Source organism: Saccharomyces mikatae (assembly GCF_947241705.1).
Source record: "Saccharomyces mikatae IFO 1815 strain IFO1815 genome assembly, chromosome: 13".
Lineage (NCBI taxonomy): Eukaryota > Fungi > Ascomycota > Saccharomycetes > Saccharomycetales > Saccharomycetaceae > Saccharomyces > Saccharomyces mikatae.
In genome coordinates, this window is record NC_079268.1 from 678,739 (window position 1) to 705,309 (window position 26,571).

The window sequence follows — 26,571 nt, forward strand, 5'->3', positions numbered from 1 at the left end:
ATATATATGTATGTATATATAAGTTATGTTTTTTTTATCAGAGTGATATTGTTGCATTTTTTCAACCTCCTTTCATTTTTGATTTATATACATACATGTGGATAATAAAAGATTGTTTGGAAGCGTGAAATGTGAGGCCATTTGATTCACTTACCAATGTACAAATCATCTTTTTCTTCTACTGTCCACCAACTTAGTTAACTCTTCAAGGACAATGTTTCCGCTCTTATCCTCAAATTTCCTCTTGAGTTCATCGATAAACAGCGAGATTTCAAACTCTTCAATGTTCTTGTCGATTTTTTTCGAATTTCTTTCTATAAATTCTGCTACTGCTCTGTCATCATTTACATCCAGGCCACTATACCATGATTGAACCATTTTCAACAAGTCACCATGCTTCATTTTCATTTTTTTGTCACATGTTTTTTGTTGTAATACTTTAATCACTCGTGCCTCATTCATTCTCCTCCTCAATCTCCAATACAAAAACCTACGTGACTTTTTCCATTCTAGTTCCTTTCGAATTACCCCTTTGATTAACATCCTAGTAGATCTATCATGCAAATCTGCAAATTGTATACTAATTTGATTATAAATTGGCATCAACTGTCTCTCTCTTACTTTTAATCTCTTGGTAAGATCATTCTGTTTCTCCAAAGACAGCTTTTTTTCGGTCAACGTTCTTCTTAAATGCCCATATGTGGAATCTAATCGAATCATTGTCTCTATCATTTTTTCCTTACGATATTTTATACTAACTACTCCATCAGGTTCTAAGACGCCCCCCCTAGATTCAACATCAGCATACATTTCCATTTGTTCCGGATTAATGGTGGGATCTACTACAACCCATGATCCTCCCCTTAGTTCACCAAAGGGAGGGATGTATATTAATATAGGCTGTTTGTAATCAACAAGAGCATCAACAATAAAGGAGCCATACTTCAGTACTTCATTATACATATCCCTTTGACCACCAGAAAAACCCCTCCAGTTGGCTAAAATAATCAACGGTAATTGCTCACCATAGTTAAAGTCATTTATACTTTGTGCTGTTTTGAATGCAGAGTTTGGATACCAAACTTGCCCCGCTTCTTTGACTAAAAATTCAGATGAATTCAAGTTAGCTGGATCAGCGGGGATTATTTCTTCGATAGTCTTAGTTTCGACTGCAATCACACCCACGGGAATACCTCCAAGACGTGCTCTTCCCACAATCACACCTTTGGCCCATCCAGATAATGTCTCAAAAAATGAACCTTTATCAAATAGACCACATTGAAAGTCATCATCTGAACCCAGTTTACCCTCTATTAGCCACCTTGCCTCATACGGCACTTGTTTTTCAGGTTTGAAGTCGACATCCCTATCCCATCTATCCATAGTTTCGAGCAATGGAGGAGTCATATCTCTTTTCGCAGGGACATATGATAACCATGTCATTACTTGCTCGATGGCTTTCATATCATTACTAGCAGTTAAATGGGCTATCCCGTTTTTGTACATGATCTGTGTACCACCTATTTGTAGATTGGATGTATAGACATCTGTTCCCAAAACTTTATTAATCGCTGATGCTCCTGTTAATATGATAGGCTTACCCTCAACCTGAATAGTCCGTTGTCCTAGTCTAACTAGATAGGATCCTATACCAACTGACCTACAAGTAACCGCTGTAATAGTAAAAATGTCTTTGTACGCTTTCGAAGTGGCACCGGCGATCAAACCCGAGCCCTGCAAGCACTCAACACCTAGACCTTCCTCAAACCCGACTATTGTTTTAATGATATATCTCTCTTCACCATATACCATCCTGTGTTCGACAACGACAGAGTTTTCTTTCCCGGAATCTTTCAGAAGCTGCATGTCTTTTGGAGCTAAGTATAAATATCGGAAACCCTTTGTTGGATCAGAGGGATCATTCCATGCTACGCGAAACAATGGGATCAATTCTTCGGCTATACCAAGCTTAGCACCTGAATTGGCCGCTAAATATATCCTCGGGATCCCCTTCTCCCTTGCATAATTTGTGACTTTTTCAAAGAAGAGGTCTTCCTTTGGTCCAAAAGATCCGATATTGTAAGTAATATCATTTGAAATCACAATCATATTACGTCCATTCGGATATTCAGGTGTCTGAACCATTACCTCAAATGCAACCATTCCTACATTATTAAGACCAGGTTCTCTGTTTACCTTGATCAGTTCTCCATTTAGCTCTATCAATTCAACCCAGCTAAAAAATCCTTCCTTTAGTCTATGTTTAGGGAAATATCTTTTCCACTGTTGAATTGCCGCTTGACGAAACAGATCTGGATAGTCGTACACGTACGTTGTACCCATGAATTGAGCTTTATATCTCTTAGGTTGTAATGAATCCTTCACCGCATAGGGCAACAAGACAGGCTTCCGACTGTAATGCCCATGTTTACTACACGGTTCTAGCACCAGATTACCATTTTTCCCCATCACTTCATAATATGCTTCAATTTTCATCACATATCCTGATTTATTGGAAATAAGCAACCTAACTGGGGCTGGGCTCTTGGTTTCTGGACACTCGATGAAGATACGAATTTCTATATCTGTGACTCTTTCTTGAAACAACTTAATTTCATGTGTTTTCAAAACTCTTTCTACAATATCTTCGAAATGATGTACTGACACGATGAAATAAGCGTTGAAATTTAGAAACATATGATTCAAGTCAGAATTTGAGGTATCAACTGACTCTAAATGCTCCAACATATAAGCAACCTGGGTATCGATTTCTGTTTGCAAGTTTCCCCGGCTTGTTTTCTGGTGATCATATCTGAAAGAGTCTATAACCTTTCTTATAAAGAACCTTTTATCCAGCGGCGAAATTTTGCTAATACCCTCGAAAATGCATACATTATGACCGTATGTGGACAGAGATCTGATTTTATAGTTCGACATTTTCCCTAGCTCTAACGGTACTTCGTGGGATGGATCCAAGTTTCTTATTTGAGAAATTTCATCATACGTAGTCCCATTAAACGAATAGAATTTGGTAAATGGCATATTCCCCACCGTAAATGCGAACGTGATACGATTAATCCTCAGTTCAGTTAAGCGCTTCTCATTTTCATGAAGTTTAATTCTCAGAATTTTAATTAGATCCTCCTCATTTTTGTATCGAACAGAAGATAAAACATTTATAATAAGGGAGAGCTGAACGTTAGCCAGTCTCTTTCCAGGGGTATGAGCCACTTCACATACATCATCCAACGACTTTTCCAAACAGTTTAGGTCAGTCATATTAACAAGAAAGACGAAATTCTTCGGTAAACTCTCACCGGATTGAGTGGATTCAGGAGATCCTTTAACGTCATCACTGTCGCTAAAAGATTTGAGCAAAACACTTGTTGAGGAGCCGAATTGCCAAGACATTAGTATGTTAGGGTTTTCCTTGTGATTATTGATACCTTCCAAATGACTGCGGCTATAAGCACACTTTACATAAATCTCCGACGCAATACTAGAAAAAAGAACATTATGATGGCCAAAAAAAAAGAATAAATCCTGCAATTGTACCAAATTTGAATGCATCAAATTATCAAAATCCTCCATGCATTTATATATTTCCTTGTTATGGGACTTTTCGCCACCTAATTCGTGTATATGCATTTGCAGGAGAGCTTCAATGTAATCTTTTCTCTTTTCTATAGGAGGCAAAGATCCTTTAAGTAGCATTGATCTTGCCTTTATAGCAACTTCTTTCGTCCACTTGGATTCTAAGGTTGCTAAATTATGTAAAAGAGTCCTGAATTTCAATGACACTTTAGATAAATCTTGACATAAGGGCTCATATTCGTGCAAAATTGAAATGACCAACTTATTCTTTCCAGATACATTAGCATGCGATAAACTTATACTCATAACATCTTTTGGATTTCCTAAATCTTTTCTTCGCAGATCGAGTAAATTTCTTTCTTCATCCACATCATTATTTTCAAAAATTTTCTCAACAGCATGGTAACTGTTGATTAACCTCAAAAAAACTTCACATTCATGGTTAATCAAACCGTCACAATATCTTTCACTAATTTCAAGAAGCGGTTTCAAGGCAGCATAAAGGACTTGGTCACCCATACTTTCTTCCATGTAGTGGGTCATCAAGTTGTGCAGTTCCTTAGCAGGAAAAGAAGCAGATTTTTCAACTAAATTTTCTAGTTCTTCATTCAATTGTCTTGGTAATCTATTACGTACTGCCGAGATTTGAGATCCCCATTCTGAATAAGGAAGCCTGTAATCTCTTAAGGTTTTTATCAACTCCTTTAAAGTTATTTCTATCGCGACGTTTTCATTATATCCCATGAGAATATTTTCTAACCTACGTGTTAAGGTTTTGAGTTTATGGACTGGTCGGCTACCTTCTATCAACGGTGGACCTAAAGCAGGTAACTCTCCATGGTACAAAAATGATTCGTTGACTTTGGAAGGTGCATCCAGAGTTAATTTGGCTACAACATCGCCAGCGTCAATAACGGAACCAGGCTGTCTTAACAATTCAATGATACCATCAGTCTTCGCTATTAAAGGCATCTGCATTTTCATGATTTCTATTTCGGCATACTGCTGTCCAGTTGAGACGTGGTCACCACTTGAAACCAGATATTTCATCAGTTTTCCTGGAGTTGGAGAGATCATACGAGTAGGGTTGAGTTCGGTTTCCAAAAATATAGTATTCGAATCTACAGAAAGTCTTGTACCTCCAATATCATCCTTCCAATAAACTGTGTGACATTTACCGTCAACGGATATCAATAGACAGTCGCTGGATAGTTTTTGAATATTAACTTCACATTGGGAATTATTAATAGAGAGTGTAAATTGCTCTTTAGATGATTGTGTAACAATGAACAAATACTTGTTGTTATTGAAAATAAAGTCAATAGGAAACTTTGTCTTCAGCAAATCTTTAGACGGAACTTGGCCTCTCCGTAATAATTGCAAGTACTTATTCCTTATTTCTTCTATGAAATTGTATGCTTTCATCGCTGCTCCACAAATAACAGCAAGCATATGATCTAATTTGTTACCTGGGGACAGACCTCTCAGAATTATACTATCCAACCAACCAGTTGATATGTTGTTGCTATCGAAGTCCTGAGTCTCCAATAACTCAACCAAATATTCCACAGGTGTTTTGAATTCTCCTCTAATGGAAAAATCTTTTAGAGCTAAAATCATGTTCTGCCTTGCATCCTGTCTATCATTTCCTATTGCGAATATATGGCCGAATTGAGAATCTGAAAATGAATGAATGGCACCATTATTTCCTACGGAAAAATAACCCCAAACGTTGGAAGAAGAACGAAAATTAAGCTCATGGAGCTTCCCAGTTGATGGTTTGAAACCTTCATTAGGATCTTCAGAAGTAATTCTACATGAAATACAATGTCCCTTAGGTGAAGGTCTTCTTAAATTTTTGAAGTCAACCCAAGATGTTTCCATTGGATTTAAACCATAAAGTTTCCTGATATCACTTATCCTGTGCATAGGAATCCCCATAGCAATTTGCAGTTGTGCGGCAGGAATATTTACACCAGAGATCATTTCAGTGGTTGGATGCTCTACTTGTAATCTTGGGTTCAATTCTAAAAAATAAAATTTATCATCTTTTGGTGAATATAAATATTCAACAGTGCCCGCAGAAACATAACCAACCAATTCACCTAAACGAATTGCAGCACGTTCCATCCTACGAAAAGTTTCAGGCTTGGTTATGGTCACGGGTGCCTCTTCTATAACTTTTTGATGCCGTCTTTGTATAGAACAATCTCTCCCAAACAATGTAACGTTAGTTCCATATTGATCAGCTAACAATTGCACTTCTAGATGACGCGCATCTGTGACAACTTTCATAACAAACATTGGTGACCCGGGAGTCTCATTAACAGCTTGGCGATAATATGCAATAAAATCATCCTCCTTGTCCACTTGTCTTATGCCTTTGCCTCCACCACCTTCAGATGCCTTAATCATTACAGGAAATCCTATTAATTTAGCCTTTTGCAAAGCATCCTCAGGTGAGGAGCAACATCCCTTCATATACACGTCATCTGGAACAGATACGTATCTGGTTTGGTTGTCAATTTGAATAGTGTCTAAACGTGAACCGGACCAAGGAATACACGGGATTTTAGCGCTTTGAGCTATAATAGTGGAAGAAATTTTGTCGCCTAGAGATCTCATTGCGTGTCCAGGAGGACCAATGAACACTATTTTCCTTTGTGAACTAGCCAGTAGCTCAGGCAAATACGGGTTCTCGGAGGCATGTCCCCACCCAGCCCAAACCGCATCCACATTTGTTTGCTGAGCTACCTCCAATATCAAATCTATATTGGCATAATTATTATTATTCGTACCACCTGGAACTTGTACATACTGGTCCGCCATTCTAATATACTCTGAATTTGCTAGTAAATCATGTGGTGTGGCCATTACCACGAATTTTATGATCTTTTCATCATTGAATGTTTCGTATGCCCACTTTCTTATCGATCTCATCTCCTTCACGGCAGCAATACCATTGTTTGCTATTAAAATCTTTGAAATAACTGTATGACCACCGTGTGATTCAACAAAATCCTTTAATATTGAAGGTGGTGAATTTTTCACAGTATTTAGCCCTATGAACTGGGGCGGTAATCGAGCATGTTTATGCATATTCCGGTGAACATAACTGGAATACCCCCTTTTAGAGGGCAAATGTAAATTTATACGGGATGAATGCCTGTAGGAATGGACATGGGTGTGTTTACTGTATACTGAACGATGTCCTTTCAAATATACTACCAGACTACCCGTTATATTGTAGATTGGACAAAAATCCAAATATAACGCGAGCTTGTACTGTCCTATTCGAATGCAAGTAATTGTGAATGTGATATTATATAAACGATAACGTGCCCGCCAGATCTCGTTACTTTGACCAGAGTGTAATTGTATGTATTCTCTTCCCATTGAAGATGACTTCTTCGTTATCATTCATATATTATTCATCTTTTCTTCTCATCTGCCGCCGATCCAGGTTGGTTACCCTAACAGCGGCACTATTGAATAACGCCTTTATTGCTTATGACAGCAATAAAAGAGATATTCCTCCTATTCCGTTAATGAAAAATTGGCAATAGTCTTATATCTCCTTATTATCTTTCAAATGCGATGATGATTATGTTTAAAGAGGTATTTTGTGTTAGTTCTGAGCCAACGTGTATTTTATCGGTTGTAATTGTTCTGACAATTTTCGGCCTTCGTTTGGCTGTCGCACTGAAATCTTCGACAGCTATCGAAGAATGGTACAAAGATATGCTTATAAAGATTGATGGACGGTGCTTCTAATTTCTAGTCCATTGGTGTTCTTCTCAGTACAAACGTTCAAATCTGCACATCTACGTACAGAAATTTTTGATATGTCATTACCATTCCTTACTTCAGCTCCGGGCAAGGTGATCATTTTTGGTGAACACTCTGCTGTATACAACAAGCCTGCCGTTGCTGCCAGTGTGTCTGCATTGAGGACCTACCTACTAATAAGCGAGTCCTCCACTCCAGACACCATTGAATTAGACTTCCCTGATATCAGCTTCAATCACAAATGGTCCATCAACGATTTCAACGCTATCACCAAGGATCAAACAAACTCCCAAAAATTGGCTAAGGCGCAGCAAGCCACTGATGGTTTATCCCACGAACTCGTTAACCTTTTAGATCCATTGCTGGCTCAATTGTCAGAGTCTTTCCATCACCATGCAGCATTCTGTTTTCTGTACATGTTTGTTTGCTTATGTCCACATGCAAAGAATATTAAGTTCTCATTGAAATCTACTTTACCCATCGGCGCTGGGTTGGGCTCTAGCGCCTCTATTTCCGTGTCTTTAGCATTGGCTATGGCCTACTTGGGTGGGTTGGTTGCGTCTAATGATTTAGAAAAGTTGTCGGAAAACGATAAACATATAGTGAATCAATGGGCCTTTATAGGTGAAAAGTGTATTCATGGTACTCCTTCAGGAATAGACAACGCAGTGGCCACCTACGGGAATGCCTTACTATTTGAAAAAGATTCCCACAAGGGAACAATCAACACAAACAACTTTAAATTTCTAGACGATTTCCCAGCCATCCCGATGATTTTAACTTATACTAGAATTCCAAGGTCTACCAAAGACCTAGTGGCTAATGTTCGTGTTTTGGTAACTGAGAAATTCCCTGAAGTTATGAGACCAATATTGGACGCTATGGGTGAATGTGCTTTACAAGGCTTAGAGGTCATGACCAAATTAAGCAAATGCACAGGTACCGATGAAGAGGCTACAGAAACCAATAATGAATTGTATGAACAACTACTTGATCTAATAAGAGTAAATCATGGATTACTTGTCTCTATTGGTGTCTCTCATCCTGGATTAGAACTCATTAAGAATCTAAGCGATGATCTAAGAATTGGTTCCACAAAACTGACTGGTGCTGGTGGAGGCGGTTGCTCATTAACTTTGTTACGCAGAGATATTACTCAAGAACAAATAAATACTTTCAAAAAAAAACTTCAAAGTGATTTTAGCTATGAAACATTTGAAACAGATTTGGGTGGTACCGGCTGCTGTTTGTTAAGTGCAAAATATTTGAATATGAATTCTCAAGTTAAAAACCAAATTTTCGAATTATTCGAAGACAAAACTACTACGAAGCAACAAATTGACCATTTATTATTACCAGGAAGCACAAAACTACCATGGACCTCATGAGATAATTGGTCGTTACCATTATTTATCATATATTTTGATCTTGACTGTGGTTAAATTCTATGTAATTTAGATAGAAACAAAACAAAAAAATGCTCAAGTATTATTCCAAACCCTCAAAAACAGTGTGGAATTTAAGTAAGCCATAATACCCTTGATACATAGACTCGTAATCGGTTAAATAGCCATTCAATCCTTCAGAATAATCCACCTCATATGACTCAAAAAGATCCCTCCACCCACGAATTTTACGCAATCGGTACAATTCATCACCGGTAAATTGGACCAGAGGTTTGGTACCATATTTCAAAGGCCCCACATTGATCCAATGCAGTTCCTTACAATACTTTCTTAACGCTTCAATACTCGTTAAATAATCAAAAACATTCTCTGCAGTATCTATAAAGTATGCACTACAAATAATAATCTTATCATAGTCTTTCGCATCAGGAGAATATCGTGTAAAGTCCCCCCATAATGAATCCAAATTACTGCATTGACGAAGTTTGCTCAGGTCTGCCGTTAAACTTCTCAGCTGGTTATCAAGCACTGTCTGGCCTGAATATTGTTGTATGAAAGGGCGTATTTTAACATCATTCTTACATTCGAGGGCAAATAGGTTACATATGTACATCAAAGCTGATAATTCAATGGAATCGACCTGTATGTGGGGGAAATTGCTAGCGAGACAGTGAGATAGTCCACCTACGCCAGCCCCAGGAATCACGATAAGAATTTTTTCGTTCATAGCCTCAGGTCTGACGACATGATGTCTAATTCTATCAATTATGAACTCCTGTAAAGGATATCTTTCCTTGCTATAGTAGGGACTGAAATCCCGACATAAGTGTGCTAATGCTTCATGTACCGTATTTTGGCTTCCTCGAGACAACACTATTGGAAATACGGAGTCCTGATTCAATTGGACCAGTTGGTCATCTTTTATCTCATAGCCATGTTCTCTACATATTTTCTCTATCTGTTCTATGAATACTCTGTCGCCTTCATTGGAGTGCATCAATTTCATTAAGGTAAACTCAATTATCTTGTCGATTATTTTTGCGTTTTCCCGAATACCCTCATTGTTCTTTACTAATTTAGTAAAATAACCTAATTTTCGCAACTGATCTTCTGAAATTCCGTCGACTTGCTTTGCTCTCTGAAACAAAAGAGTATTGTAGCTTTCCCCTCTTACTCGATACTCATGTAAACGGATTAAATTCTGCTTCAATTCAAAAAGAGTAGGAATTCTGGAAATAATTTTACCAAAATTTGGTTGATAGGTACTCGATGGTTCCTTATTACGAATTAATTTCAGGGAAGGTGATGAAACATTGACTTCTTGAGTTTGATTTGATTTTTTTGATAATAACTTTTCAACGTTTGATACAAACCATTCCTGGAGCGACTTATTTTGCCTGAGTAGCGTCATCAGAATTACCACAAGGCCTAAAATTATATTGGATGCCAGTGAGCTAACCATTATTATTCCTTGATCTTTTATAGCATGTTTTTGCCTCTTAGCATTCAATATAGTTAATTGTTCATATGAAATATCGTTTACTTTTTTTACGGGCACTTCGTACTTAACCCCGAAAAGTAATATGGATCTTAAAAGGGTCCCAGTTATAAAGAAGTTCGATAAAAACCAAATACAATTCTATTGTACAGCTGTATTATATAAGCACTGGTAAATTTCCAGAGACGAGCATGCGTCTAAAAGAATTATTGCCCAATTTTTTGATCGTTCATCAGGAAACCCCTGAGGATCCTATTGTATTCAAGCCCGCTGATAAACGAGAGGATGACAATAAGATTACTATCCCTGAACTAATAAGCGCTAAAGTTCCGGAGCTGGCTGACGGTGCTACTGATACCTTATATGGTTTACTGGTCAACGGCCATTTACAGACCGCATATGGCTCATTTAGGCACTTTGACAATATAGATAAAGTCCAATATAAAAGATTGATAATCAAATACCCACATGGAGGCGAAGGAACTGTAGATTTTGCCGTACACGATAAAGGTAACAAAAGAAGAAAAGTGGAGAAAGAATATATGCCCACAAATCAACCGGTTTTTGACGGAGACTTGAGACGTAGATACTCGTACTATTCCCCTGATGATCCTAAACTGAAATCAGACGATGCAAAGCCCATGCTTATTATTCTTCATGGATTGACAGGAGGGTCCAGGGAAAGCTATGTAAGAGCAATTGTTCACGAAATCACCACGAAGTATGACTTCGAAGCATGTGTGTTTAACGCAAGAGGATGCTGTTACTCTGCAATCACAACACCTCTATTATACAACGGCGGTTGGACTAACGATATAAGATACTGTGTTAATGACTTGAGGAAAAGATTTCCGAATAGAAAGTTCTATATGATGGGGTTTTCGTTGGGCGCATCAATAATGACGAATTATTTGGGAGAAGAGTCCGATCGTACAAAGATTGAATGCGCTATTTCCGTGAGTAATCCTTTTGACTTATACAACTCGGCCTATTTTATTAACAGTACGCCAATGGGGTCACGGTTTTACTCACCGGCATTGGGTCACAATTTGCTGCGTATGGTTCGAAACCATCTTTCTGTCTTGGAAGAAAACCCCAATTTTAAAACTACTATCGAGCAAAATTTGAAAAAGATTCGGACAGTAAAACAATTTGATAATTTGTTGACAGGGCCAATGTTTGGATATAAGAATGCGGAGGAGTATTATAAGAATGCTTCATCATATAAGAGAATACCTGGGATCAGAACTCCCTTTATAGCTCTGCACGCTCAGGACGACCCAATTGTCGGAGGTGATCTTCCCATAAACCGAATAAAATCCAATCCATACACTTTGCTTCTCGAAACTTCAACCGGAGGACATGTTGGATGGTTTAAAGATAGGTCCGGCAAAAGGTGGTACGCAGAGCCGCTGTGCAGATTATTGAAGGTATTCCACGACGAAATTACATTAAAAGGCTTAAAACCTGACTTAGACGGTGTGAAACTCCCAAATCCCAACTGTGAGCGTATAGCAACAACCTTTCCCACGAAGTAGTTTTGTAAATATGTTTTATTTAGACGTATAATCTTTCGTTTTTTTGATTTGTGTAGTATTCTTATTTTAGAATGGAAACAGAAAACGCAACGCCAAACTTAAAAAAAAAATTTCAAAAGGAACTAAAGGTGATCGATGAGATGAACTTAAATCTCGAAAGGAGGGGCTCTTTATTTATGGAACTAAGTCTATAACTAAGTCTATTACAATCAGACAAGGATACTTAAAATGCATGAAGTAGTGACAATATCAGTTTCCCAAAGAGCTAATCATTTAACCACTCAATTTTTCAATATACAGGAGGGCTATTTGCAACTGTCCAAGGAACAGCAAATTAATGACTCTAAAATTTTTCTGAACCCGACTATAGACAAAGTTTCGAAAACAATATCATTTGCACCACGTGCATTACTTTGGGATGCACGTACAGGTAATGGTTCACTAGGAACATATCAATACTCAGATACCCAAGATTATCATTTTGGCAATGAGGATAAGTTAGAGGCTCAGACAGTTATAAAGACTCACCCAGTCATACCCAAATCGGATTACCAGAGTGCTTTAGATGCAGGAGTACCGCTACCCAGTTTGAACAAAAAAAATACGAACTATTGGTCTGATTACTCGAAGCTGATATATAGTCCCTCAAGTTTCAATACACTGAAGGATTGGTACCATGACGTTGCGAATCCTAATCAACCTGACTTTCAGAACTTAGGAGAGCGAAGGTTTGACAGATATTCTACTGGTTATGACGAATTTACCGAAAATTACTTGCAAGACTTTTTTGATGGAAATTTACACACAGAATTGGAAAAGTGTGACACCTTACAAGGGCTAAATATTGTCACTGATGTAGAGAGTGGATGGGGTGGGGTTTCTAGTGCTTTACTATTGGAATTGAGAAATGAATTGCCAAAAAAGACATTTTTTTCATGGGGGCACAATGAGGACGATCCATTCACAGGTGATTTTCCTTTGAAAAGACTAAATAAGAAATGGGTTCAAATCATTTCGAACAAATTAAGAAGTACAATAAATATTATGCAAGAGTCTGATCTTTATTTCCCATTGTACGCCCCTTCTGGGCTAACTAATTGGGAGATTGCTGGTAAGAACTGCAGAATTTTGGATTCTATAAACGCAACAATTTCTCAAAGTGACCTTGAACAAAGAAAGACAATGGATTATTTAACCACTGCCATCACCTTAGGGGATTCGTCAAGGAATATGGTAACTGAAATGGTTATCGGAAATAACGATTACTCATTCTGTTCTCGAATAATCCCCTTCAAGAATAGCCATACACATAACAATGCCCATGTTTTCTCAAGAAGTATTGTTGCCAGAGGTAATGAAAAGTGTCGAAATCATCCAAACTTCGATTGTCGGAGCAAAGTGGTTGAAATGTATACACATAAGTATTTCCCATCTGATACAATACCGACTGAATTTTCCGATGATCGTGAATTTTCCCTGGAATTAAATTCTTCTGAAAAATGTCGAGATATATTTAAGCATTGGTATGAATTTGTAGTAAGATACTTCAAAAATGATAATGACAGAGAAGAGTTAAAGAACCAACTTTGCGATTACGCCTCAGCGTACGAATCTGGGTGGTACGAGGACGATGATTCATGTGACGATGATATGTGATTGGCATTTTAGAACTATTTGTCGCTTCCTCTCGCTGAAGCGAACGCAGCAAACTTCGCCCATTTGAAGTTTTAACTTCACTTTTAGATTTATATCTACGTAAATTACATTAATTAAAGTCATGCTACATTACTCTCCAACTTGAAGGCTTCTATAATCGCCCACCAAAAACTAAAAATATCATGTTGAGGAAAATATTTTACCTCTTGAACTTAAAGAACGTAAATCTTCATTTGCATCTTTAAAGTCATCGTCTTGATTCTCACTAACCGATTTTTTTTGTAATAATGATCTTCTATTTCCAGTGCTGCTACGATCGGAAAGACTAGATATTGGTGCGAGCCGCAGAGAATTTGACCTCGCAACATCGATTTTATCTAAGCCAACAATATTCTCTTCATCAGGATCATTGATCTTGTTTGTGTCCTCTGAGAAAGTCTTTAATTCATTTAACAAGAATGTGATATTAGTGACACGAGATTTTACTGATTGAGAACCGCGGATAGAACCATCTCTTTTCATATTATTTCGATTATTCTTTTCATTTATAGTTTTTTTCAAATCACTAACTCTGGGTGCAGTGGCTCTCATTGTTTTCCATGATCTTGCGTCTTCAGCAACAAATCTATAGATACTACCCTTTGCATTAGCATCAGAAATAACAGTATCGTTGATGTCGTCTATATTATCGTCTATGCTATTATCGAATCTACTTTGTTTTAGCGCAGAATTACTATTGTTAGAAATTGCTTTGCCATTTGAAAGAGTCGCATTAGGAGCAGTCCTGTAATCCAGAGATGTAGCGCGAGCTTGAGAGTCCGACAGCAGATCAGAGGTAGAAATCTGGTTGTCACGAGACAATAGAATCTGTGCACCCCTCTTGCTGTATTTATTTGATCCGGTGTCAGAATAGTAGGACAACAAATCTTCCTTGGTGAACAAGGTTTTAGTTTGCATTTTGTACTCAGTTTGTGATTTGTAGTCATTTAGTTTTAGGAAGTTGGCTGCTTGTAAATGATACAAGTAATAGATGTAGTCGGGTTCAGAAACGTTCTCAAGAAAGTAATGCAAACCAGACAATAGTGCCACTTTCCCATACTTATCAAATACCTCTTCCATCATTTCTTTTTGTACAGCATGTGAATCCAGTTCACGTAATAATGAGTACAGTTTAGAAAAGAGGAAACCACTCGGAATCTCAGTTTCAACAATAGTAAACAAACATATGATATGGTTTTTCAGGTAATGGGCTAAGTCGATGAACAACTCTAAACTAATACTTGGCTGTGTCATACGTTCAACGAGAGAATCAATATCTTCCACGACTGCATTCTTTTCCATGTCTTTGACAGTGTCACTTTTCAGTTTTAACAGTAGTTCATATAACATATCTGAAGTCTGTTCAGCGTAATAGGTTTTATGATTGAGATCTGTCATAGTAATGCATGATTGTTCCACGATTTCTTTATCAACTGCATTCTTCAATTGGAAATTTAAAAGCTTTCTCATTATATCAAGGACACTTAGGCCTACTATACTGACATCGGAGACAAGCAATGATGACATCAACTTCAAAGAAACAACTGGATTCATATTTTTATCTTTGTCGCTTAGCTGTCTAACCAAAAGGAGAATAACAATATATCGTAGCTGGACAGGTATACCATTGCATATAAACTCTAGCAGTTCTTTATTCGGTGTATTTTGTAAACAGCGTAACAAAGTACGAATGGATAAATTTAATTTATCTGTTTCAGTTGTGTTGAAATAGGATTGTAATGCTCTTACAGAAAGATCATCATTACCTTCAACGGCTTTATCTAAACCAATCGTACGAGTTTGTGTTCGACTTAGTCTTTTTCCTAAATTACTGTCCACGGCTGGTTCCAATGACAAGGTTTTGAACTTGGGATTCCTCTCTTGAAACTTTGAAATAGTATACGCAACAGATTTGGAAACAAAATGGTTAAGTTGAGGGTTACTTGACACACTGTTCGTGTTTGATATATCAATACAACATTTCAGAAGCAGATCATCATTATGAATTCTTTCAGTGACTATTTTGAAAAAAAGATCAACAAAGCTTTGATATAACTGAACGAATTCCATATCACCATTACACAAAACATCGTCCAAGTTCAGACATATGCTACTAAATGCCAGCTCTACCAATTCCACGAGAGACACGTCATTATTAAAATTGTTATTCGAAAGAACTTTGTTCATAATGTACAAAAAATCTTTGACAAAAACATTCAAATTCTCCTTACAATGCAACACAATTCTGTTCATTAAGTCTAATGTAACTGCAATATTTCCTATGCGACGATGATTCAAGTCAGAAGTGGAACGTTTGATCAGGTACGTGCTGACTTTTTCCAGTTTGCTACGTCTCGAGTTGACATAATATAGCAAGTATGAAGTCTCCGAAGATTTGGGCTTCTTATCAGTGGTTCTCCCCGTAGGATAACATTGATTGACCAGTTTCTGATGTTTTGGTGTGAACATCATCCGCATAGATAATTGCATCACAAACCACTTTTCAGAAACAATTGAGATTGAACGGAAGGTTAATATTAGAGCAGACGATTTGGGTTCAATGTACAATGTGCCCCTAGCTTGATACTGTTCCAATAGAGGGGTCACGCAGAATACTTCTAATTATCCTGGCACCCTGGCTTTTTTCAACAAAATCATTGCCTTCCTTATAATTCGAACAAATTTTTTTTCTTCTTGTTTTGGCCGGGGTTGAAGTTTAGTGAAAAAATAAATGTTATCAAGAGAATATATGGTACAGGATTATAATTGAGGGAAGAGAGAAGAGTCTCGATAAGGCGGTTATATCAGTGTTACAAGATGGCTCCGATACCAATATATGTGAAAGGGGGTGTATGGACGAATGTGGAAGACCAGATCCTTAAGGCAGCTGTGCAAAAATATGGAACCCATCAGTGGAGTAAAGTAGCATCCCTTTTGCAGAAGAAGACTGCCAGGCAGAGTGAATTAAGATGGAATGAATATTTAAATCCACATTTGAACTTTACAGAGTTTTCCAAGCAAGACGACGCCAAGCTTTTGGATCTCGCAAGAGAGCTACCTAATCAATGGAGAAGCATTGCTGATATGATGGACAGGCCTGCACAGGTCTGCATCGAAAGATATCATAAGCTCTTAGAAGGTGAAGAGGGCGGTGAAAACTTATTAGACACTGCATCTACGGACCTGAAAGTCGGAGACATTAATCCTAACGCAGAAACTCAAAGTACACGCCCAGATAATGGTGATTTGGAAGACGAGGAAAAGGAAATGCTTGCTGAGGCCAGGGCTCGCCTACTAAATACCCAAGGTAAGAAGGCCACGAGAAAGATTAGAGAGCGCATGCTTGAAGAATCAAAACGCATTGCTGAGCTACAAAAAAGACGAGAACTGAAACAGGCTGGAATAAATGTCGCCATTAAGAAACCAAAGAGAAAGTATGGCACCGACATCGATTACAATGAAGATGTAGTATATGAGCAAGCTCCCATGCCCGGTATATATGACACCTCAACGGAAGACCGCGAGATAAAGAAGAAATTTGAGCAGTTTGAGAGAAAAGTCAACAGAAAAGGTCTAGATAGTGATGAAGGCAAGCAAAGTAAAAAATCTAGAGAAAGGAAAAGAAAACACGATGACAAGGGGGTTTTCGAGACAGCAGCACTAAATGAATCTAATGTCTTGACTGATGAATATAAAAAACCCAAACTTGTACTATCTGCCCCGGGAACGAAACAGGGGAGGACAACATATAAAAATGAGCTAGAAAGCAAAAAGCAAAAACTTATCCAGGCACAAGAAACGGGTGCTGTGTTGACGCCAAAGGTACTACTTCCCTACGAACCGGCACAAGATGACAATGAACATGATAACGTAAAGAGTGAAAAGCAGGCGCAATCACGCACACGAAAGTTTTTATTGCAAATGTTTGCATCTTTGCCCACTCCAAGGAACGATTTTGAGATTGTAATGAGTGAAGACGAGGGAGAGGAAGATGCAGAAATCGCCGCATACCAAAAAGAAATGGAAAATGACAGGCTAATGAATGAGGAAGATAAAGTCATAAAACCCATGTCCCAAGAAAATACACCGATTGTGACGTTGATAGCCATAGCTCCACCATGCACGACACTACCTATACCAGAGTTCATAACCCACCCGCAGTCGGCAATCGACGATAAATACAATTTACTAGTCGCTAATGCCATAAATAAGGAACCTCACATGGAACCACAAGCCATTGTCGATTCCTTAAAGCAAGTGGAATCGCGCATGCTGAATATAGCTCAAAAGGAAGCGCCTGCGACAGTGCAGCTTAAACTATCAATGCCTCCAAGCGACGTCATTCTGGAATCAATTCAGTCAAAAGTAGAGTCAATTGAACAGTTACAGAGTAGGTTGCAACATGTGCAGCCACAGGAACAACAGAATAACGAGTTGTGCGCAACGCTTTGCCATCACGATCTGCCCGCTTTAATTGAGGGGCAACATGAGTACTACACCGGCTATTACGCCTACCAGCAGGAGTTGCGAGCGCTCGAGCATCAGAGAAAACGCCTTCAGGACATCCTGAATTCTCCTACCATATAGCATTAGTATAGCATCAGTAAAGACTATGAGTTACGATACTAAGGACAGTTATTTATAGATTACCCGGAGCGAATACATTTTCTTGCCAAGTTGGCCTTATTGCCAAAACAGCGATGATGATAATAAGATGTATGATTTACAAAGCATGATGGACAGGCTAGAAGAGCGTAGATTGACCGGTGAAAAGATCAAGAACAATGATTGCAAGATTCTTCTTACGCTTCATTTTATCTTTATTGCTATTGCCGCTAATTCTGGCACAAGATTATTACGCAATACTGGAAGTAGACAAGGATGCTTCCGAGAAAGAGATCAAATCAGCATACAGACAATTATCCAAGAAATATCATCCCGACAAAAATTCTGGGAGTGAAGAAGCGCATCACAAATTCATCGAAGTTGGTGAGGCGTACGATGTATTGAGTGATCCTGAAAAGAAGAAGATTTATGACCAATTTGGCGCAGATGCTGTAAAGAATGGTGGTGGTGGTGGTGGCGGCGCAGGCGGTCCCGGTGGAGGTGGATTCCACGATCCTTTTGACATTTTTGAGCATATGTTCCAAGGTGGCCATGGAGGCCCCGGTGGTGGTTTTGGCCAGAGACAGAGGCAACGTGGTCCTATGATCAAGGTCCAGGAAAAACTGTCCCTAAAACAATTTTATTCAGGCACTTCAATTGAATTTACTTTGAGTTTGAACGACGAATGTGATGTGTGCCATGGGAGTGGCTCTGCCGATGGTAAGTTGGCACAATGCCCTGATTGTCAAGGTCGTGGAGTTATAATACAAGTGCTGCGCATGGGTATTATGACACAGCAGATCCAACAGATGTGCGGCAGGTGTGGCGGTACGGGACAGATAATCAAGAACCAATGTAAAACGTGCCACGGTAAGAAGGTCATCAAGAAAAACAAATTCTTTCATGTTGATGTGCCACCTGGTGCACCTAGAAACTACTTGGACACAAGAGCAGGTGAGGCTGAAAAAGGTCCCGACTTTGACGCAGGTGATTTGGTAATAGAATTCAAGGAAAAAGACACAGAAAACATGGGTTATAGAAGAAGAGGCGACAATCTGTACAGAACAGAAGTCCTTTCTGCCGAGGAGGCTCTATACGGCGGATGGCAAAGAACGATAGAGTTCTTTGATGAGAATAAACCTGTTAAGCTGTCCAGACCTGCGCATGTTGTTGTCTCCAATGGTGAGATCGAAGTTTTGAAGGGGTTCGGCATGCCCAAAAGTGGCAAGGGCCACGGTGATTTGTACATAGATTACGTCGTTATCATGCCAAACAAACTCAAACGAGAGCCAACTTCGCTTAAAGATGAGTTGTAAACTGATAAACTCTTACGTACGCACATATATATAGATGGCAACTGGTCTTCCGCATCCACTAATGGCCATTTGCTTTAATAGCAGTGAGAAAAGTGAAGCAAATCACACCATTAAATTTCCGGCTTGTTCGAGATTTTTTCGCGCAATTGTTTATCGAGAAAAAAAAATAAATAAACAATCTGAAAAAAATAAACAAAACAATTCTTTATTGTTCTATTGTGGAAAGGAATGTCTATTGAACCTACGCTTTGATCTTTTGCTAATTAGCTTTCGGTGAAAGATTAGAGCACATTACATCAAACCAGCGATGCAACTATCTAAAAGTGTATTACTAGCGGCATTGGCTGCTACCCCATCTTTGGTGAGTGCCATGCTTCCAATCCATATCAAAAACTATAGGTTTATTAAGCCATCATCTACCAAAAATAGCGAGTCCGATAATGAAGTTTTCTTCGTAAAAGGTGTTGATTATCAGCCGGGTGGATCGTCCGGTTACGATGCTGACTCCGGTGCAGATATTCTTTCTGATCCTGAGATATGTGCCAGGGACGCCTACACTTTCCAGCAACTTGGCGTCAACACAGTTAGAATATACTCCTTAAACCCTGATCTAAACCATGATGAGTGCATGACCATCTTCAACAACGCCGGAATTTATGCCATTTTGGATGTCAATAGTGGTAATTACGGTGAAAGTTTGAATCGTGCCGATCCATCTGGTACCTATGACTCTTTGTACTTGTCAAGAGTGTTCAAATTCATTGATGCTTTCAAAAACTATCCTAATGTGCTAGGTTTTTTTTCTGGTAACGAAGTCATAAATGATGAAAAGAACTATGCAAAAATCGATCCTCCATACATCCGTGCTGTTCAAAGAGACATGAAACAGTATATTGCCAAGCACGCAAATAGAACTATCCCTGTTGGGTATTCTGCTGCCGACAATACTGATTTGAGATTGGCGACTTTCAAATACTTACAATGTAATTCATTAGATGGCAAAAAAGTCAATGACGATTTAGATATCTCTAGATCTGATTTCTTTGGTCTAAATACTTATGAGTGGTGCTCCGGTGTCTCCGACTGGCAATCATCTGGCTACGACAAACTAAACTCAACTTTCGAAGATGCTGTCATTCCATTAATCTTTTCTGAATATGGCTGCAATACAAAGACTCCAAGAACTTTTGATGAAGTTTCTGAAGGTTTGTATGGTGGCTTGAAGAACGTCTTCTCAGGAGGGCTGGTCTATGAGTACACTGAGGAAGCTAACAATTTCGGTTTAGTCAAAGTTGACGATAGTGGTTCTTTAGCCTATAAGGATGATTTCACTAATTTGGAGTCACAATTGAAGAACATTTCATTACCAACAACAAAAGAAAGCGAGCTTTCCTCAGATTCCATCTATAAGTGTGACAATAGTGCCATCACCGAAATATACTCTGGCTTTGGTACAGATAACTTCACATTGCCTTCCCAACCAGCAGAAATTGTCAACATGATTAAATATGGTGTTAATGGCACTAACACCGGGAAAATTTTGACTGATTATGCTGTTCCCACTACATTTAATTATACAATCAAAAACAATAAAGGTGACACCGTCTCGGCTACTATCTCCTATGATAAAGCTAATACATTGAACGAACTAGACGTCACAGCCACAGCAGTCGCCAAGTCAGCCTCCACACCTCAATCATCTTCTCACTCCGTTACTTCAAGTACCAGTGGATCTTCAAGTGCGGGGAAATCTTCAAGCACTAGTTCGTCCTCAACATCAAACAGTGCTAAAAGTAAAGGTGTTGGAAACATCGTCAACATTTCCCTCAATCAATCTGGATATCTTGCCTTATTTGTAGGTTTAATATCTGCATTTTAAGTATCCATGATTTTTTGAGAAATCTATGGTGTTATATTTCGTTTTCAACCGTTTTATTTTTTCTGTGTTCTTTCATCTCAACATATATAGGTCCAATTATATGCTCTAAATAATTAACTTTTCATTAAAAGCACTTCAACATGATGTCAATCTTCTTTCACTTGCAAATAACAATAACTTGCGCTCAAAAAGAATGTACAAGACAAGATTGAAAAATCACACAAAGAAGGCCGAGCACTGACTCAAAGATAACAATTAATAGTGAAAGGAAGAGCGCTATAATTTTTTGTTGTCACTTCAGAATATTATACTAGGTGTTACAAACATCTGGTTATATTTACTTTGGTAAAATTAATCTTTAGAAACATTAAACTGAAAAAATAACAACTAGGTGAAGATTTAAGGAATGCAATAAAGAGCTGAAAAGAAAAAAAACAACAAAACAAAACAGAAAAGCAAAAGGTGCATGCGTAATCAATGCCTTTTATCATCACGAACTTCTTCAAACCATCCCGGGATGTCAGAACCACTTCCATAAAGCTCTCTATCGACCACTCGAATTTCTTCCATACCCAAGGTATCCCGAAGCCATGGGTGGTTAACTAAACCACCTGCATCGGCTCTTTTCCTTGGATCCAGTTGTAACATAGGTGTCAAGAAATCAGATATTTCCTTTGCTTCATCTTTTGAAAATTTATATTTTTCAGTCAAAACATCTTTCAAGGGCCAGAATTTCAATTTTGATATATTTCTCAATAAGCCTCTTGAGTTGAAGAAAGTCCTTGTATACTTACCATTCCTGAGAAGATACGATGGTAACTCTCCCAATAACTCAATAATTTGTGCGATATGGTCATCGTCTTTGGTGTAAGAGTGGCCTTCATCCGGTTCAAAAAGAAAATCACCGGTAATCAATTCGAAAATTAGACAGGCGGTGGACCATATGTCTGCACCACAACCCCACGGAGCGCCTAATAATACCTCTGGTGATCTGTATTCCCTTGTCTGTATAGAATTCGTATAATGTTCATCATACCAACAAGCATTACCTAGATCTGCAATTTTGATCTGAATCAAATTTTCTGGAGAGTTTGTATTGGAACTAATATTTGAATTCGAGTCCATATTATTAGAAATAAATGGAGCATTGGTATCCGAGCTTTGAGATATATTGGAAATGTCAAATATAGACAAAGAGTCTGCCAGCTGCTCTTCATGCAATGGGCTATTCATTATATTATCGTCATTATTTTTATTTTTATTATTGCTATTTTTACCGTTACCGTTATCATTATTATTATTATTGTTATTATTATTAATATTGTTATTATTGTTGTTGTTGTTGTTATCGTTACTGTTTTCGTTTACGAACATTCTGGTCAAAGAATGTGGGATTGAATTTAATAGATTGCTGTTACTCTTAGTAATAATGCCGTTATTAACACTGTTATTATTGACAGAGGATGGAATGTTTCTGTTCCCAGTTACAGATGAAAAGCTATTATGACTGCTGCCACAAAAATGCGATCTCATCTCAAAGAAATTTGAGGAACTAATCGGAGAAGGTAACGGCTGTGATCCTGTGATGATGGTATGACGTCTTGGTCTTCTAAAGCACGATTTTTTAGATAGGTCCTTCTCAATAGAACGAGATTTGGAATTTGAGTTTGAGTCAGAGGGCATACTTGTTTGACATTCGGACCATTTCTCATCACTATCATTTGTAGTGGCATCCGATGATCTCGAAACATGTCTTTGCAATCTCTTTGCTTCCCTTTTACGCTTATCCAGCGCCTCCACCATTTGAACGATACCCTCTACATCTCCAATCTCCATTAAAACGTTCTCTGGTTTAATGTCTGTGTGTATAATACCACACCGCCTATGCATGTAATCAAGACCAAGCAGTAGCTGCTTTGATATTTGTTTGACATAAATCAGAGGAATTCCTCTATGCTCATATTTCTTAATCAAAGCTAATAGGTTTTCACCGAGGACCTCAAATACCATAACCACATGGACACCATTGGGGCCCTTATGATTGAAATTATCTAATAACTTTAAAATGTGATTAGCCCCTATGGAATCGTCTTTTGTGTTATCAGCATCATTCACCCTCTGCAAAAGTTTAATTTCATCTTCAGCAGCTTCAGTATAAACCTTGTCACTTCGAACAATTTTCATAGCAACGTGCGTGCTGTTTACCGTATCCTTTGCCAACCACACGGTAGAGAAATGGCCCCATCCAAGTTTTCTTACTAAAATGTAACGTGAATCCTTGTAAGGTTCACCTTTAAATGCGGGGTGGTACCCGCCGGGCCTGTAGTCCTTCAAAGACTCTTCGTTTCTTTCATCACAAGACGAGATAGAGGAATCTGAATTGAGATCTGAATCTGAGTCTGAGTGTGTGTCTGATTTCGATTGAACCAATACGGGAGATTCAACATCATTACCTTGTTTCTTCTTGGCGCTATTGATTGAAAGATCTTCTATCTCCGAGACATTACTTTCTGGCACTGTCCCGTTAGCACTAGACAATGACTTAGAAGTCTGTAGGGCCAAAGACAGCTTAGACTTTGTCGGAGTAGGCGCCTTCTTCATCATATTATAATCTCTTTGAAAGAAATTCTTCTTCGTTTCCTGTGAGCTTGCTGATTCCTCGCACGATATGCACGCATCCGCACTAGAGGTGCCCAAATGAGTGCTCTTAGCTACGAACCCAGGATAATTAATCGATGAACCCATTAACCACTACACTTCTTCTTCTCTACTCTTTCTCTTCTACCTCTAAAGGGGGTGTATATATATATTTCTACCAAAAATCACTTTTATTTTCCGGCGTTGAGCAGTCTAAAAAATTTCAATCTGTCTTCCAATTTCTATTGACTTACCTGTTACAAACAAATACTTTTATTGCCTTGTGATTTCTTTACAGCTCTTTCATACTCCTGTCCACGCTCATTGCTCATTCTTTCTCAAATAAACAGTACTCGATAAGCTTTAAAAAATAGAAAAAAGAAACTAAAAAAATTTCCGGAATTAATATATGTTCGTCCGTAGTGATATTTAGTCACATCTGATTACGTTTATAGTGATAAAATACTGAATGATGTTCAACAAAGTTCTTTTGTATGTTCACTGTATTAGAATAAGATTGTCAAGTATCGGCTAATTTTTGTTTGTTCTTATGAAGGTGCATAAGTAACGATCTTCTCTCTACTGTGGACTGTTTTGGTTTCCTAACATCTTGACTCTTTTTATGTTGTAATTTCTTTTTCCTATTTGGAAAAGTGAAAAATTTCTTTTTTTTTTTTGGCGATGAGCATCGAGGAGAGAATTTCTTTTTTTTATCTTTTTTTTCAGTTATATTTGTATCTTCACTGTTATAAAGTACTGGTTGAGCTATATTTCCGATCATGATATAGTTTAGTTTGCTTGTGTTATTTGGAATTAACTTCCCTGGGTCATTTGGCAGGTATCATATATATTTTAATATAAACTAACGACATCAACACACAAAATGGCTGCCAAAGAACAAGTTTCTAACATGTTTGACACTATCTTAGTCTTAGACTTTGGTTCTCAATATTCTCATTTGATTACCAGAAGATTGAGAGAATTCAACATCTATGCTGAGATGTTGCCATGCACTCAGAAGATTTCTGAATTGGGCTGGACTCCAAAGGGTGTCATTCTTTCTGGTGGTCCATACTCCGTGTACGCTGAAGGCGCTCCTCATGTAGACCACGCAATCTTTGATTTGAACGTGCCAATCTTAGGTATCTGTTACGGTATGCAAGAATTGGCTTGGATCAATGGTAAGCAAGTTGGTCGTGGTGAGAAGAGAGAGTACGGTCCTGCCACCTTAAAGGTGATTGACGATTCCAACCCTCTATTCAAGGGTATGAATGACTCAACTGTATGGATGTCTCACGGTGATAAACTGCACGGTTTACCAACCGGTTACAAGACCATCGCCACCTCTGATAACTCCCCATACTGTGGTATTGTCCACGAAACCAAACCAATCTATGGTATTCAATTCCACCCAGAAGTTACTCATTCCACCCAAGGTAAGACTCTTTTGAAGAACTTTGCTGTCAGTTTGTGTCATGCCAAGCAAAATTGGACGATGGAAAACTTTATTGACACTGAAATTAACAGAATCAGAAAATTGGTTGGCCCTACTGCTGAGGTCATTGGTGCCGTTTCTGGTGGTGTTGATTCCACTGTTGCTTCCAAGTTGATGACTGAAGCTATTGGTGATAGGTTCCATGCCATCTTGGTCGATAACGGTGTTTTGAGATTGAATGAAGCTGCCAACGTCAAGAAAACTCTTGTTGAAGGTTTAGGTATCAACTTAATGGTTGTCGATGCTTCAGAAGAATTTTTGAGTAAATTGAAGGGCGTCACTGACCCAGAAAAGAAAAGAAAAATTATCGGTAACACATTTATTCACGTCTTTGAAAGAGAGGCTGAAAAAATCAAGCCAAAAGATGGTAAGGAAATTCAGTTTTTGTTACAAGGAACTCTTTACCCAGATGTCATCGAATCCATTTCTTTTAAAGGTCCTTCTCAAACCATCAAAACCCATCACAATGTCGGTGGTTTGTTGGAAAACATGAAGTTAAAGCTGATTGAACCATTGAGAGAGTTGTTCAAAGATGAAGTTAGACACCTGGGTGAATTATTGGGAATTCCTCATGATCTGGTCTGGAGACATCCATTCCCTGGTCCAGGTATTGCTATCCGTGTTCTAGGTGAAGTTACTAAGGAACAAGTCGAAATAGCAAGAAAGGCTGATAACATTTACATCGAAGAAATCAAGAAAGCTGGTCTGTACAACCAGATTTCGCAAGCATTTGCTTGTTTGTTGCCCGTCAAGTCTGTTGGTGTGATGGGTGACCAAAGGACTTATGATCAAGTTATTGCCTTGAGAGCCATCGAAACTACTGATTTCATGACTGCGGACTGGTTTCCTTTCGAACACAGTTTCTTGAAGAAAGTTGCTTCAAGAATCGTCAATGAAGTAGATGGCGTTGCTAGGGTCACCTATGATATAACTTCTAAACCTCCTGCCACCGTTGAATGGGAATGATTCATTTCCAACTTTAACCTTTTCCTATATATGTATATAGTACAAATATAATTCATCTACGTTCAAATTTTAGAGGCTACTTTTGCAAAATGACACTTAAAAATCTATTGCTTGATCTTGCACATGTGTAGATGCCTTTTTCTCTTAATGAGC

The 26,571-nt window shown here is 38.3% G+C and overlaps 11 protein-coding genes across 11 annotated transcripts; 7 read left to right on the top strand and 4 right to left on the bottom strand.

The window, feature by feature from the left end:
• Positions 1-165: 165 nt before the first annotated feature.
• Positions 166-6,534, bottom strand: HFA1 (acetyl-CoA carboxylase HFA1; the record flags this gene model as incomplete). The annotated part of the gene is made up of 1 exon (XM_056224929.1): positions 166-6,534. One exon carries the CDS (start codon positions 6,532-6,534, stop codon positions 166-168), a length of 6,369 nt encoding a protein of 2,122 aa, XP_056078798.1.
• Positions 6,535-7,439: 905 nt separating this feature from the next.
• Positions 7,440-8,771, top strand: ERG12 (mevalonate kinase; the record flags this gene model as incomplete). The annotated part of the gene is made up of 1 exon (XM_056224930.1): positions 7,440-8,771. One exon carries the CDS (start codon positions 7,440-7,442, stop codon positions 8,769-8,771), a length of 1,332 nt encoding a protein of 443 aa, XP_056078799.1.
• A 100-nt stretch (positions 8,772-8,871) lies between these two features.
• Positions 8,872-10,251, bottom strand: SMKI13G3310 (uncharacterized protein; the record flags this gene model as incomplete). The annotated part of the gene is made up of 1 exon (XM_056224932.1): positions 8,872-10,251. The coding sequence occupies one exon, from the start codon at positions 10,249-10,251 to the stop codon at positions 8,872-8,874; it is 1,380 nt and encodes a 459-aa protein (XP_056078800.1).
• Positions 10,252-10,478: 227 nt separating this feature from the next.
• Positions 10,479-11,825, top strand: MGL2 (putative carboxylic ester hydrolase; the record flags this gene model as incomplete). Its single annotated transcript, XM_056224933.1, has 1 exon — positions 10,479-11,825. The coding sequence occupies one exon, from the start codon at positions 10,479-10,481 to the stop codon at positions 11,823-11,825; it is 1,347 nt and encodes a 448-aa protein (XP_056078801.1).
• A 228-nt stretch (positions 11,826-12,053) lies between these two features.
• DML1 (Dml1p) lies at positions 12,054-13,481 on the top strand (the record flags this gene model as incomplete). The annotated part of the gene is made up of 1 exon (XM_056224934.1): positions 12,054-13,481. One exon carries the CDS (start codon positions 12,054-12,056, stop codon positions 13,479-13,481), a length of 1,428 nt encoding a protein of 475 aa, XP_056078802.1.
• A 180-nt stretch (positions 13,482-13,661) lies between these two features.
• Positions 13,662-16,010, bottom strand: EFR3 (Efr3p; the record flags this gene model as incomplete). The annotated part of the gene is made up of 1 exon (XM_056224935.1): positions 13,662-16,010. One exon carries the CDS (start codon positions 16,008-16,010, stop codon positions 13,662-13,664), a length of 2,349 nt encoding a protein of 782 aa, XP_056078803.1.
• Positions 16,011-16,337: 327 nt separating this feature from the next.
• CEF1 (Cef1p) lies at positions 16,338-18,107 on the top strand (the record flags this gene model as incomplete). The annotated part of the gene is made up of 1 exon (XM_056224936.1): positions 16,338-18,107. The coding sequence occupies one exon, from the start codon at positions 16,338-16,340 to the stop codon at positions 18,105-18,107; it is 1,770 nt and encodes a 589-aa protein (XP_056078804.1).
• A 197-nt stretch (positions 18,108-18,304) lies between these two features.
• SCJ1 (Scj1p) lies at positions 18,305-19,441 on the top strand (the record flags this gene model as incomplete). The annotated part of the gene is made up of 1 exon (XM_056224937.1): positions 18,305-19,441. The coding sequence occupies one exon, from the start codon at positions 18,305-18,307 to the stop codon at positions 19,439-19,441; it is 1,137 nt and encodes a 378-aa protein (XP_056078805.1).
• A 307-nt stretch (positions 19,442-19,748) lies between these two features.
• GAS3 (putative 1,3-beta-glucanosyltransferase) lies at positions 19,749-21,320 on the top strand (the record flags this gene model as incomplete). Its single annotated transcript, XM_056224938.1, has 1 exon — positions 19,749-21,320. One exon carries the CDS (start codon positions 19,749-19,751, stop codon positions 21,318-21,320), a length of 1,572 nt encoding a protein of 523 aa, XP_056078806.1.
• Positions 21,321-21,794: 474 nt separating this feature from the next.
• Positions 21,795-24,065, bottom strand: SKY1 (serine/threonine protein kinase SKY1; the record flags this gene model as incomplete). Its single annotated transcript, XM_056224939.1, has 1 exon — positions 21,795-24,065. One exon carries the CDS (start codon positions 24,063-24,065, stop codon positions 21,795-21,797), a length of 2,271 nt encoding a protein of 756 aa, XP_056078807.1.
• Positions 24,066-24,840: 775 nt separating this feature from the next.
• GUA1 (GMP synthase (glutamine-hydrolyzing)) lies at positions 24,841-26,418 on the top strand (the record flags this gene model as incomplete). The annotated part of the gene is made up of 1 exon (XM_056224940.1): positions 24,841-26,418. The coding sequence occupies one exon, from the start codon at positions 24,841-24,843 to the stop codon at positions 26,416-26,418; it is 1,578 nt and encodes a 525-aa protein (XP_056078808.1).
• Positions 26,419-26,571: the final 153 nt, after the last annotated feature.